Source organism: Poecilia mexicana, unplaced genomic scaffold (assembly GCF_051168715.1).
Source record: "Poecilia mexicana isolate PSO_F unplaced genomic scaffold, ASM5116871v1 scaffold_12, whole genome shotgun sequence".
NCBI lineage: Eukaryota > Metazoa > Chordata > Actinopteri > Cyprinodontiformes > Poeciliidae > Poecilia > Poecilia mexicana.
The window spans coordinates 14966412-14980774 of record NW_028263381.1 but is presented as its reverse complement, the minus strand read 5'-3'; the positions used below and the strand labels follow the sequence as shown (position 1 = coordinate 14980774).

The window sequence follows — 14363 nt, the reverse complement described above, 5'->3', positions numbered from 1 at the left end:
GTTATGCTGTTTATAACCATGAACTGAAAGTTTGCTGATTGCTGCTGCCACTAGTCTGGTGGAGCTGTGTGGGGAAGGGGTGCTCTGTGATATGAAAGCTCGGCAGCTTCAAGGTTACACAAAATCAAAAGGTAACCTTGGTCTCTTTATGGCTCATTAGTTATATTTAGAAAATCTGTTGAGCTGATAATTACCATTTGATTTATTGGTAAAAAGACAAAATGTCCTGTCTGATAAATACTAATTACTGACCTTTGACTTGCTAATTCTTAGATAACACAATCTGATTGATAGTCTTATCAGTGATGCAGACATGTACAGTTCCTGGATCAGGAGGTGTTGATTGAGGAAATCTTATGGAAGAACGTGACCACTGCCAAGGCAATAATAATAAAGCATTTAATAACAGCATGCTGGTTGCATTGAATAAATGTACAGAGTTAGTTAAAAAAAACAAACAAACAAAAAAACCAAAAAAACAAGATAATGCTGTAAATGTTATTTTAAGAAACATAAAATATCATTTAGGCAATTAAAAAGGAGGCAAGTAGGCATTTACATTTCTTTGGTGAATAAATGCATTTGTGGTATGACAGTTAGGCAAAAATTAAATGTGCAAAACAGAAAACAGTGAAAATCTATTTTACATTTTTTTTTAATTTACAAGTCATCTTACCCCACTAGGTGGAAGCAAAGAGAGTGTCTGAGTGCTTTCTAATAATTCCTAACTCTCTCCCTGAGATGACTTTATTCATTAACACCTAAAACAACACACACAGTTAGGTGTATGGAAGTTAGAAGTGACAGCCCTTGTGGACTTTGAGCACACATTATGAGAAAACCAGCTGAAGTCGATGAATGAGGTAGCACACATACATTCTGAGGGAATTTACAACCATTTTGTTTGTCCTTTACTGGTTAAATATTACTAACTTCCTCCAGGTAAACAATTTTTGTCATGTCCCTCTTTCATAATGACTTAATGTAGCATCTGGTATATAAACAGCAATTGTCTGTAAACTTAAGAAAATAAAAATGAGTTTATGTTTTCAGTCACAAAAGACAAGGAACTGCATATAAAACGAATTATCGCCAAATGTATGTGTGCAGTATCACAATGAAAATTTGCCAAAAAATAAATTTTCTAGCTTCTTGGGATAATAAAAGGAAGTCAATTTGAAGCTACATATATAAGCTGCTTTCAGTTACAGAGATACTCTCTTTGCACCACAACAAAAAGACACTGTTCAGGTCATAACGGGAATATGTACAAATATGATTAGACGATATGGAACTCAGAACAAATATGTGAGAATTTGGACATTCTAACAAGTTTGATGCGTTAATATGTTACACTATTGTTTACTGGTTCACTCCAGGTGACAAATACCAGGAAAAAGTTAACTTAAAAGGAAGGTTCATTGAGAAAAGTACACATTGTGTCCTATGTGAGATCAGTTGGCACAATACAGGAAGAATGATAGCACACAGGATCAGCGTTAATGGTTTTGTTATAATTTAAATCCATGCAAAATAAATTGCAGCATCCAGGACCACTTAATGTTGATAGGGTTTGACTAACCAAAGTATATGTGAAAGAACGCAGCGACACACAGGAGGATGATGGCATTTGCATTGACAATGTTCCTCCAGAGAGGCTTTTCTGTTGTATCTGTTAGCTGCTTCTTCAGTTCTGCTTCCTCCTCTGGAGTAAGTTTTGGTGCTGTTTTGTTCTGCTCCAGTCCACAGAAGCAGATTAGTGCTTTCTTGAAGAAATTTCGCTTTTTCCTAGATTCTGGAATAAAATAATAATAATAATAATAATAATAATAATAATAATAGATTTTTTGTATCAAAATAAAGTCATGTGAAAACTATTTCCATCTTTAAAACAGCTTCAATCTTAAGAAGTCTAAACTGTATCTGTTCTGCATACCTTCCATGTCCATCTTACTGTCATCCTCATCATGATACTCAATCCAATCATCCGGATCAATGTCCACTCTTTCCTCTGTACTGTTCCTCAGACTCCAGCACAATCGGTACAGCTGGGAAAATAACACAACATATTGTGTGAGAAAACTGTTCAGCCCAGAGGTCAAACATACTTAAAAATACAATTGTTCATAAATGTAGCTTTGATAGATGTTTGAATATGGTTTCCAGTAACAAAAATGCGTTTTATGATTGATTAAATGAGCTGATATGTCATTGTGCCTGCTAAACACATAACGCTGAGTGGAGTGAGGGACCGTTCCAAGATGGCCGCCCTAAATCTCGTCAGTGACAGTAGGCGAGAGCAGTCCATGAGGCGTCTATTCTTATATTATGTCTATGACCGTATTTGCTAGACCTGTTGTGGTCTAGCAATATTAAGATATTGGTCCATATACAAAGCGCACCGGATTATAAGGCGCACTGTCGGCATTTGAGGAAATTGAAGGTTTTTGGGTGTGCTTATAGTGCGGAAAATACGGTACATACTGCAGCCTTAAGTGAAAAAAGTCAAAGTAAGTGAAGTGCATTTCAGCAACTGGAGATTGCTGAATTTGAATAAACATAAATTCTTCTGCAAGAAGTGCATTTTATTTTTTGATTGGTGTAATAAAGTCAAGCTTGAAGCTCATGGAGATGCTATAAATTACAAAAAAAGTCTTCTAAGAACAGTGTTCCTAGCTGCTAACTTCTTCACCATCTTAAACTTCACTCAAAAACTGCATACTAAGATTTTATATTACTCAGTCTTTAACATCCCAAAGTACCTGCAACTTTAATAAGGATTTGGATATAATGTAATCATAAGCAGAAAAAATTTAAAAGAGTTTGTGCAGGAAGTTCATAGTGGATAGTCTTCCTGAGAATAATTACTGATTTGGAAAGTTACATATTAAGCTACTCTTATCACAAAACTGTCACGTACATGCTTGTCATCGATTGGCTTGGTCATTAGGGAGATTCCAAGTATGAGAATGCAAGAGACAGTGAACAGGATAATCGAAAAGTAGAGGTAGTGCACTCCACAGATGATGGTAGGACAGTTACTTGGGCTGACACAGCTCCCTGTTCCGTAGATAAACTCTGTAATCATCCTGGATAATCCTACTAACAAACCAATTATGAGTCCGAAAAAGGCACCCTGTAAAAAGAAGAAAGAAAGAAAGAAAGAAAGAAAGAAAGAAAGATGAAAACACTCTATTAAAACAATAATCCACCTACTGACGTCTAGCTTAAATCAATACAACTCTGTTATCTAGAATGGCTGCAGCAATAAATTTGGCTTGACACAAAAGCTAAAACAGGTAAGACATCTTACCTTGTAAAAAGGTGACAAAAATCCTCCTTCAGCATAACCCTCCCAAATAATGTAACATTATCTTTGGTTGATGTGACAGAAACTAAAAATACCTTTTCTTTACAACAAAACAGAGATGTGTTCTTATAAATTAGAGAATCCACAAAGTATATTTGGGTTATGTTTCATCAGATAATAGTCATTCCTGGATCCACAGCCTTAAAACTGAGTAAATAACAAGCCCATAGGACCTATAGTTTGTAACCTGATGGTCACTTTGGAAAGAAAACTACCATATTTTTTATTCTTCTATATGAAAAGGCAAAAAAGAGTGATTCATTGGTTTTCTCTGTTAAACTACAACCACTACCCAGGTCTGTTACACCGCACCTACAATCCTTTTTACAACATTGAACAGGCATTTCAACCTTTGCAGGTCCATGATGTGCAGAACCTTTACAATAAGAAACTTTTAACAACCTCAGTTCTTCTCCAAGTCTTAAGAGGCTGCCTTCTTTGTGCAGATGACTAAACTTTATCTATCCCGTGGTAATATCCTCAGTTCAGGTCTGTCTGCCCCCAAACCAGACAGCCTCTGATGGACCCTGTATTTGCTATGTATGCTACTAAAGACACATTTATGTTGCAAATATAAGAGCAACTGTACACTAAAAGGAAACTCACAGTTTCATTAACTCGTTTACAGAATATGCCGAGTATGAAGACAGCGGCCACAGGTGGAGTGAGATAGCTGGTGATTGACTGGATGTAGTCAAAGAGCTGACCACTCTGGGCTGACTGCACCACAGGGATCCAGGCTATGCTTATTCCAATAAGGACCACAATAAACACCCTGGAAGGAAGAATAAACAAAGAGTCATGTTTAGAGTCAAGCATGCAAACACTAATTATATTAAAATCAAGCCAGAGCAGTTTTACCTGCCAGCAATCATCAGTTCCCTCTCTTTTGCGTAATGACGGATCTTAGTATAGATGTCCATGGTGAAGAGAGTACTAGCACTGTTAAATATTGAAGTAAGGGAGCTCATTAGAGAGGCCAACATCACTGACAGCATCAAACCCCTCAGACCTGAAGAGAGACAGACAAAGGCGAAGGAAAACATAAAGAAACAAAAGTGTTAATTGAAATTTTAAGGCAATATTGTTGATCCACTCACCATTTGGCATAAGATCCACAACCAGTTTGGGATAGGCAAAGTTGGTGCATCCAACACTAGCTCCACAGTGTTTCATACATTCTTCCGGGATCACACATGCCACCACATCTGAATGTTTTAAGAAATTGTTTACACTTTATTGTTGTTTTACACCAGATTGTTCCCTCAAGACAACAGAACTTGGAAACAGAAAAACACGCACCAGGATACAAGATTCTGCTTATCATCCCAGGAAAAACCATGAGAAACATGGGCAGCACCTTCAGGTAACCACACAAAATGCAACCTGCTTTCACATGAGAGAGACTCTTGCCTGAGAGGCAACGCTGGACAATCACCTGCACAAAAAGACGGAGCATTTAAAGGTATTATTAAATACTTAATTCTTCTACTGTATCAAGAAAAATGTTTGGATTTTTTTAGCAGACCTGTTGCTGCTTTACGTCATTTAAAGTTCCTTACTCAGAAAAACTCTAAAGTAATTTCAATAAATTGTAATTGGTTGTGGTGAATGTGCCTGTAAATGAATAACTATTTCTGTGTATGTAACTTTGAGTGAGCAGATGAAGCACAAACATATTGATGATTTCAATTTAAGGCAAATTGAGCTTTTGAGATGAATCATTTGAACTGAGCCATAAATTAACAAATGGCAATGTTAGAAAACAAAAGCTAAGTAAAAGTATGACTCATAGTAATATTAGGATAACGACTATTACATGCACTGGACATTTCTTATCTTTTCTTCATAAAAAACATCATGGCAGATGTGGCTATTGACAGTCGTTAGATTATACAGTATGTCCGTTTACCTATACATTAGACACATTTAGCATAGCTTGTCATGCACATTACATAGCAAGAGAACATAAACATCATTCACTATGACTAAAATTATTTCAATGAAAGCTAACCAACAGAGACACACACACGTACTTTCTCTCATTTGAAAATGGGTCAAATTTGGTCTGTTTTACATTTGCTGTCTGTGTTAAAGTAAAAATAGGATGCCATTATTTATTCGTGAACTGAATAATTTGTGTTTAGGCATCTATAGGTTCAAAAATCTCAGGAATTCAGCTCATAGATCAACCTTTTACTCCAAAGAGCTGTAATATGACATGGCTCTTCACTATCAGCTGGCAACCTTAGACGGCCTCAGGGATTCTGTCCAAAACAGGGAGATAAAAGACCGTGAATGTGTGGCACTATGAAAGAGAACAAGGTATGAAAATAGTAGCCCCCCATTTTATTTTTTATGCTAAAGATTACTTACAGCCAGAAACTAGCGTTAGAATTTATTATATCTAGCAATGTATGAATTTCGCCATCAGAGGGCGCTCAGCGCCGTATGTAACAGGTTAATGCTCAGGCAGGCTGAAGAACTCCGCCATTGCTGAGAAAACAGCTTACAGCAGATATTAGGAGCAGCTACTGTAACTGCTGTGCTTTCTGTTCACAGGCAAGCTGAGTCATAAGTAGTATATATAGATTATAAAGCTAGTAGCCTTTGATAAATACCATCTGGCAGAAAAAGGTGCTTCAGCAGAACTGAACTGCTGAGCTGAATGTGAAGCCGGAGTTAGCAGGAGGCTAAAGTAATGATTCCAATGGTTTGCGCTCGTGTGGGCTCTGTTGGTCAGCTGTAAAAGGGCGGGAACATATTTTCTAAATATATGTTGTTTGAGTTCATTTTATGAAAGTTATGTTGGAGGAGATGTACAGTGACGTCAGTAGTGGGTATGTGAGTTTACTGTTGTGCTGCTCTTTGATTATTGTGTTTAGCGGTTGACGCAATAGGTATAATATAAGAGTAGACTCCGCATTGGCTGCTCCGGCGCAGTAAGTACAGTGGCCATCTTGGAGCGGACATCCCTCCTACTTTGCTCAACCAAAACAGCATAAGGTGCCTCAGCACTGAGGGATATTGTTGTTCGGATCGATGGATGTGAGGGCTCGACAGACAACATTTCACAAGGAAGATGGACATATTATTGTGTGTATTTTGTGATTAGAATATTACTTTACTGTATTTATGTCCACCGGCGAGATACCAGCTAATATTAGCTACAGTGCTAATATTAGCTATATATTGTCTGCCTTGGCTGACGGCAGACAGGTCCTAGGTGAGGAATCAAAGTGCAGCCTGAAGACCCCTTATGACGGAAAACAACTTTGGATCTGGCGTTCCCTTGCCCGGACTCTTTGTGAGGGTTCTCCGGGAGTATGGGGTACCGGGCCCTTTCATACGGGCTGTCAGGTCCCTGTATGACCGGTGTCGGACTCGAGTCTGGTCCGCATTGCCGGCAGTAAGTCGAGCTCGTTTCCGGTGAAAGTTGGACTCCGCCAAGGCTGCCCTTTGTCACCGATTCTGTTCATTACTTTCATGAACAGAATTTCTAGGCGCAGCCGAGGTGTTGAGGGGATCCGTTTTGGTGGCCTTAGAATTGCATCTCTGCTTTTTGCGGATGATGTGGTCCTATTGGCTTCATCAAGCCGTGATCTGCAGTTCTCGCTGGAGTGGTTCGCGGCCGAGTGTGAAGCGGCCGGGATGAGGATCAGTGCCTCCAAATCCTAATCCATGGTCTTGAGCCGGAAAAGGGTAGAGTGCCTTCTCCGGGTCAGGGGGGTCGTCCTGCCTCAAGTGGAGGAGTTTAAGTATCTGGGGATCTTGTTCACGAATGAGGGAAGAAGGGAAGGGAGATCGACAGGTGGATTGGTGCAGCGTCTGCAGTGAAACGGGCGCTGTACTGGTCCGTCGTGATGAAGAGAGAGCTGAGCCAAAAAGCGAAGCTCTCGATTTACCGGTTGATCTACGTTCCCACCCTCATCTATGGTCATGAGCTTTGGGTCATGACCGAAAGAACAAAATCACGGATACAAGCGGCCGAACTGGGTTTCCTCCGCAGGGTGGCTGGGTTCTCCCTTAGAGATAGGGTGAGAAGCTCGGTCATCCGAGAGGGACTCAGAGTAGAACCGCTGCTCCTCCACGTCGAGAGGAGCCAGTTGAGGTGGCTCAGGCATCTGGTAAGGATGCCTCCAGGACGCCTCCCTGGTGAGGTGTTTCGGACAAGTCCCACCGGGAGGAGGTCTTGGAGAAGACCCAGGACACGCTTGAGGGACTATGTCTCTCGGCTGGCTATGTCTCTCCTCCGGGGGACTGTGTCCCCCGGAGGAGCTGGAAGAAGTGGTTGGAGAGAGGGAAGTCTGGGCCTCCCTTCTGAAGCTGCTGCCCCCGCGGCCCAACCCCGGATAAGCGGAAGAAAATGGATGGATGGATAAATGTAGCTTTGATAGATGTTTGAATATGGTTTCCAGTAACAAAAAAGTGTGTTGTGATCTATTAAATGCGCTAATATGTCATTGTGCCTGCTAAACACATAACGCTGAGTGGAGTGGTGGACCTCTCCAAGATGGCGGCCCTAAATCTCGTCAGCGACAATACGCAAGAGTGGTCCATGAGGCGCCTATTCTTATATTATGTCTATGGTTGACGCTCTGGCAGGCTGAAGAAGTTCTCCATTGCTGAGAAAACAGCTTACAGCAGATATAAGAAGCAGCTACTATAACCGCTGTGCTTTCTGTTCACAGTTTAAACTAATTAAATATTGTACACCTGAAGTGACACGGTCCATCATTTTCTGCTATGTAACAAATGCGCGTACGGTTATGTAAAAATCAAGTGGATGAGATTATGGCCTTAGATTGTTTCTGGTATGCAGTAAAAGCCGTTACTGATCTTCAGTGGAAGTAAAGCATCCACACAGTCAAAGGTACTGATTGTATCTTTACTGACCTGATCAGTGCACCAGTACCAGGTGGCCTGGATGGTGAGTCCAAACACCATGCCGGGCCAGGGCAGGTCTCCTGTTATTGGATCTCTGAAAAGGTGGAACGAGTCTTTCCGAGGTTCATAGCACTCTGCCCTGATGTTAGAGGTGTTTTGGGGAATTGCAGCCATGTAGAGTTTCTCCAAATTTGCATAACCCCCCACTGCATTGAAAGCTGAGGTATGACAGGAAGATATGGTTACACTAAGGCTCACTCTTCCATTTTTTAATGATGTGACAATGAAACAAATCATTGGTGCAAGATAAAATGATAAATAAGGATTATTGCTTATTACCAAAACCCATGAGAATGAAGGATCCAATAATCATGATGATGGTCTGTAAGGTGTCTGTATATATCACCGCAGCCAGTCCACCTGAAATAAAACATGGCGTTAGCAGTCTGTTACATTTTTATTCAGAAGTGTAGACAGTAATATGTGCACTAGAGAGTATAGGATAATCTTGTTTTTATGTCAGTGTTCTTTTTCCACTTGTCTTGTAGAAGTTATGTGAAGGTGTGTGCAGATTATTGCAGAGCAGCAACTATTAGAGGCTTATCGTAATCCATCGGCAATTAACCACAAACACACCACAGATATACAAGCCAGGAAAGGAGGAGTTTTCTCTTTACATGTGTTTGTGATCTACTCAGTACATTCAGCCTTGAGACTTTACCCTCGCTCAGAGTGTCATTTACATAGATAAGACTTTTTGTAGGCAAGGTTTATGAGGAAAATGTTGATCTCCAAAAAGGAAGTGAATTTCTTCCTGAGGATGCACCTGTGACGGTGTACAGTGCAGTAATCGCCAGTAGAGCGATAACAGCAAAGTAGATGTTCAGTCCAAGAGCCTGCTGGATGAAAATGGCACCAGAAAACATGTCGGCCTGGGAGGAGACAGAAAGGATCTTTTACTTTAATTTGTTAAATGAATTGTTGAAAGGTTCAAAGGTCAGAAAGAAAAAAAAACATACAGAGATCTTTGTGAAGACGTAGAGGAAGAGGGAGAGCACAGAGAGATAGATACTAATCCGCCGTCCTCCGAACCTCTTCTTCAGGTACTCAGGCATGGTGACCACCTAGACAAATTTGATAATATTTTGTTTTATCAAGGCTCAATGACTATAACAGGTGCACTTTTTAACAGAAAATGCACATGCTGTTTACCCCAGCTTTGATGTAGATCGGCACAAAGAGCCATCCTAGAATGACGACAATAAAAAGAGCCTGGAACAAACAAAACATTGAAACAATCAAGAAAATATTAAACATAAACAGGATTTTTACTTTTCAGTTTCTCCAAACCAATTTTTTTGCATTATGAGATCTTGTCTTTCCTATTTGGAAAACATACCACAAATACTCACGTTCCACTCAAATCCACCAATGGCAATTCCAGAAGCTGCAGCAGTACCAGCGATCCCTACAAAGTGGCCGCTGCCAATGTTGCTGGCAAAGAGTGATGCTCCGATCTGTAAAAAAAAAAAAAAAGTTTAATTTACAAAGGGGTCCCAAAACAATCAATAAATACCGAATGACTGGCTCTGCTTATAAACACATTTGGAACATTTTCTGTCTTTAAGACCAACACAACATGATATGATATCTCATTTAGGTCAGGTTTAATGTAAGGAATGCAGAAGTTATAGCTCATGCCCTGCATGAGACTGTTTGTGTGGAGATTCTTGAGACTCTAATTCTGACTACAGCCCACATCTTATGAATCTCCCCAAAACTATTGAAAGGGCTCTGCTTGTCAGTCCTGTTGTTGTGGATTTTACAGTTGCAGGAAAACCTTTTTCTATCTCACTTTTTCCTTCCAGTCAATTTTCTATTAACCTGTTTAGATACAGCCCTCTGTGAATACTCAGCTTCTTTAGCATTGACTTTTTATGACTTTCCTCACTGTCAAGTTAGCAATCCTCCATAAGATTGTGTAGGTCAGACGCGGAGATATATGGGGGGCTGAGGTGCCAGGGAGGGGAGGAATGGTTTCAACTTGCTTTAATGCTTTAATGTCTGATTATAGACGTGCCCTCGCCCGTTCAGAAAGGTGTATGTAATGTTAAAATTACTGTCCCTCAATGAAATATGTAGTAGTCAGTCCCAGTGACTCTTTCACTCACGGTTTAGCCAATGTGCTTCCTTGGTAAAAATCAAACGACCACCGCGGCCCGGTCATTAGCCCCGCACCCCAGCCCAACGCTGACTTGTTCCGCTAGTGGTGTAGGCCTTAACCTGGCCACACCATTTCAAGATATAAATGACAATGACAAGACATAGGTGACAATAAAAAGCTTATATGTTCTTATAGATGGAAAATCATTGTTGTTAAAAGTTAACTCGGGAGTAGATAAGATCGACAGAACCACCTCATTTACAGCCTTGTTTAATTTGGCCGTGTTTGCAGGAATGTATTCTTTTTTTCAGATTTCTTTGCCAAACATTACAGTGAGGAAATATTAAGGAGAGTGATTTTTTTTTATTATTATTATTATTATACTTCTTTTCCATCACAACTGTAATAGTTCTCAAGACTGTTACAAAAAATAGCAAAAGAACAAAAAATGCTTCTTATTTGTTGTCAGATACCCACCGGCCACCACACCATTTTCCTCCCTGCAAGGAAAAAGCCACCCACAGTGGATCGATTGGTGCGGACCATGGCCTGCAACAGGACAAGGAAATACATAAACTTTTGTAAAACAAGCTAATTATCTCGTTTAGCTCTAAGTTAATGTTCTATACACTGAGTAACATAGCACACCAGGACTTTTTTTTAAAATAATTTTATTTCAAACAAATAACATGAACATACATACAGACGTTAACTCAATGACAAATATTAAAATATTATAATAAAAACAAATAAAGAATAATTACAGATATTGAGCGTGTTGATGTTAAAGTCTAGAAAGACAAAAGTTATATAAATATTTTTACATTGGGAAAATAAAACAATGTGTACTTTTTTAGTTAGGTTTTCATAAAAGGTGTCAAAAATATATTCAAATACATATAAAGAAGGGTATATTACAGCAAAAAGAACAATAAAAGCAAAAATAAATAAATAAATAAAAAAAGAGGAATCTGCTTATGAGATTAAGTTAACTTTCTGGAGAAGAAATAAAGTTTTTACCAGTTTCTTATTATTAAAGTTAAGTTTTTCAACAGAGGCAACATACATTTTTAAGTCAATTTCTTGAAAATTATTAAAAGAGGGGATTTGTTCACTCCATTTCAACCTGTGGACATAATATTTTGCTAGGTTTGTAATAAGATTCACTATATATATTTCATCTAAAGAAAAAGTCGAATTGTTAAAGATGAGTAAAATATGTAAATTTGATAAAACAATATTTTTTCTCGTGCCTCTTTGGAAAAAAGAACGCTTTCCATCATTACGCAGATCCCTTTTATTAACAGATAAAAATAGCTCCGTGCTTTTTGAAAGTTAAAGAAAAGTAATTTAGTAAAACGTAGCCCATTTAAGATGATAAAATTTGAAGCCACCACCAAAATTAACTAAACCATTTCTTAACTGTAGTGTTTCCTGCTGAGTAAAAACTATTATTCTCCAGAAGCCCTTGGAATTTCCTTTCCATCCACATAAGCTTTACGTCCCACAAGTAGGCCCTCTTCCCATGCGAGCCTGTTCAGTGATAGACCACAGAGCAGACCTACCATCCTTGTTTTCCTTGGATAGGTTTGTTTTCTCTAGGTAGATGTTATTTTTCGCACCTCTCCAGAAAATGTCCCTTACTGAACAAACAGGTGAGCAAACTGTACGATGATTGCGCTGGTCTTATACTGTCGATTCGTTTCCCCAGCTGCTTTTGATCCAAGGTGCAATTTTGTGACAGACGGCAGTGTAACCTTCTCTTTCAGATCTTCATTCTCATGTTCAGGCAGTCCGTAGAGCCGTAGTCACCATCTCCGTTTGTAGCGCTCTGCATCTGCAAGCCGCTCCTGCAGATCTTCTATTTGCGCCCCCAATTTTGCAGTTTTATATTCTTCAATGCACAGTTCTCAATTTTTAGGTCTTCAATTTCGGCACGCATGAACTCAATAGATATTTTAATATCCTTGATGTCAGCCTTTATCTCGTCCGCTCTATCGTTCACCGCTTTTAAGATGGCGTGTAGAGGGTCGAGTTGCGTAAAGTCTGTATATTTTGGCTTCTCGGAAATTGTTCATACTAGGTTGGAGTCCAGTTTAAATAGAGACGTTTTAAAAAGCCATCTTACTGGCTGCCCACCTGGGTTTTTCTCTCTTTTTCGGTCTCAACTATTGTTTTATTACTTTTCTCCGTCTCGCCCGGCTGTATCTCCTGCAATGAATTACTATGTTTCATTATTCTTGCTTTCTCTGGGTAACCGCTCTCAAGCGTCCTCACTTTGATACAATATACGTTTGCCCCCGCTGCCCGTCGCAGATAATTATAGCAACAATTGCTGAATAAACATCCATCACTGCGCTCTGTTATTGTCATGTCCAAATATTCAACTCAGAAACAACTTATCTTGATTGTTCAGTTGTCTCTTTCCTCGCAGAGTGAGGTGAGACCGTTAGCGGCTAACGAGTCTCAACCGCTAACGGCTCTATGAACCCGGTTTACTGAGCTTGATGGTCGATCTTTTTTTTCTTTTTACTCCTAAAGGATGATGTTGTCGAATATTTCTCCAGCAGCGACAGTCAGAGGATCTGTGATGAATTTTCTCTAATGATGAACAGAAGAATCACTGCAAACACTGTAATATTCAGCTCACACACCATAACGGTCTTTCCTCTTTGCTCCGTCAGTTCAGAACACCTGGAATGCCATGACACTACTTTATCATTCATTATTGTGCAAAAAATAAATAAATAAAATAAAATAATAATCTGTTTTACCTAAAGCAGCAACAAAAAAGCATTACATTTTTCTATCAATTTGCTTAAGCAATTTACAACGACATAATTGTAAATAAATCGTGCAAACAGGCTTTCAACAAGTTGACAGTTTGCAACACTTACAGTAACTCCCACAGCCAAGACAATCAGAAAGTAGATGGTGATAACAGAGATGTCAGCTGCATTGTTGACGCGGGTGGTGGGAGATTGACTCCTTTGGGTTTTAAAGGTGCGGGAGAATCCAAAATATTCCCAGGCCATTTTGCTCAGAGTGAAAGTGTTGGATAGTCCACTGTGACTGAAGCCGCTTCGGATGGAACCACTAATAACGACAATGGAATGGCCGTTATTAGTGGTTATCAGCGTCATTGAATGCCCTCAGGCGGTCCCTCCTGGTAATTCGTATCGCTGATCACAGCAGCCTATCGCTGATATAACGTTTTGTTTTTTTTTTAGCTTTTTTTTTGGCTTTAAAAAATATTTTCAATTCACGTACCATTTTGAGTATATCAATAATTTACTAAAATAAACTGCCAGATGGAATAGAAGTTGATCCATTTTGGTTTTTAAATGCATCCAGATACTACATTAATTTTGTTAATTTTATTAAGATTAACTCACTAAGTCAAAAACCTCTGTTTTAAAAAAAAGAAGCTATGTGTAAGATTTATCTTGTTTCCCCAGTCATTGTTGTCTCATGGTTGCTAAAAGCTTTACAAGAGTCTGATTTTAGTGACATAGCGGGTGTAAAATATTGAATAAAATGTTGTGCTACATGACTGGCATTTTTACAGACTAAGTTAATGTGACCAGCAGGGCAGGGTGATTCTTTTAAAAGTTAAAGATGCACCAGAACGCAAACTGAATCATACACAATATTTTTATGAACAATTCTCTTAAAACAGTTCTATTTTTAAAAGCGTGACTTCAGGCCTTTGAAAAGAAAATTAAACATGATGAGTCAGGACAGACAAGTTAAATTATTCCAAAAACAAAACATGCAATGCAAAAGAAAACAAATTAGTAAATCAAACCAGAAAAGTAGCAAACAAATTAGTCTCAATAACGGACAACAAATACAAAATGTAAAAGAAAAGCACTTTAACAATGGAACAAATTGTTGTCCAAATGCCCTTCAACGGGGCCAGAGGAGTAATGCCCCGCCCAC

The 14363-nt window shown here is 39.1% G+C and overlaps 1 protein-coding gene across 1 annotated transcript; it reads right to left on the bottom strand.

Moving 5' to 3' along the window:
* Positions 1–178: 178 nt before the first annotated feature.
* On the bottom strand, positions 179–14098 carry LOC106903269 (sodium/glucose cotransporter 1-like). The gene is made up of 15 exons (XM_088010986.1): positions 13319–14098; positions 10899–10970; positions 9670–9774; positions 9470–9529; positions 9277–9381; positions 9084–9189; positions 8597–8677; positions 8267–8475; positions 4673–4808; positions 4471–4578; positions 4232–4382; positions 3977–4145; positions 2921–3136; positions 1937–2048; positions 179–1795 (listed from the first exon to the last, which is right to left on the bottom strand). The coding sequence occupies exons 1-15, from the start codon at positions 13562–13564 to the stop codon at positions 1578–1580; spliced, it is 2094 nt and encodes a 697-aa protein (XP_087867112.1). The 5' UTR covers positions 13565–14098; the 3' UTR covers positions 179–1577.
* Between the last annotated feature and the right edge of the window lie 265 nt (positions 14099–14363).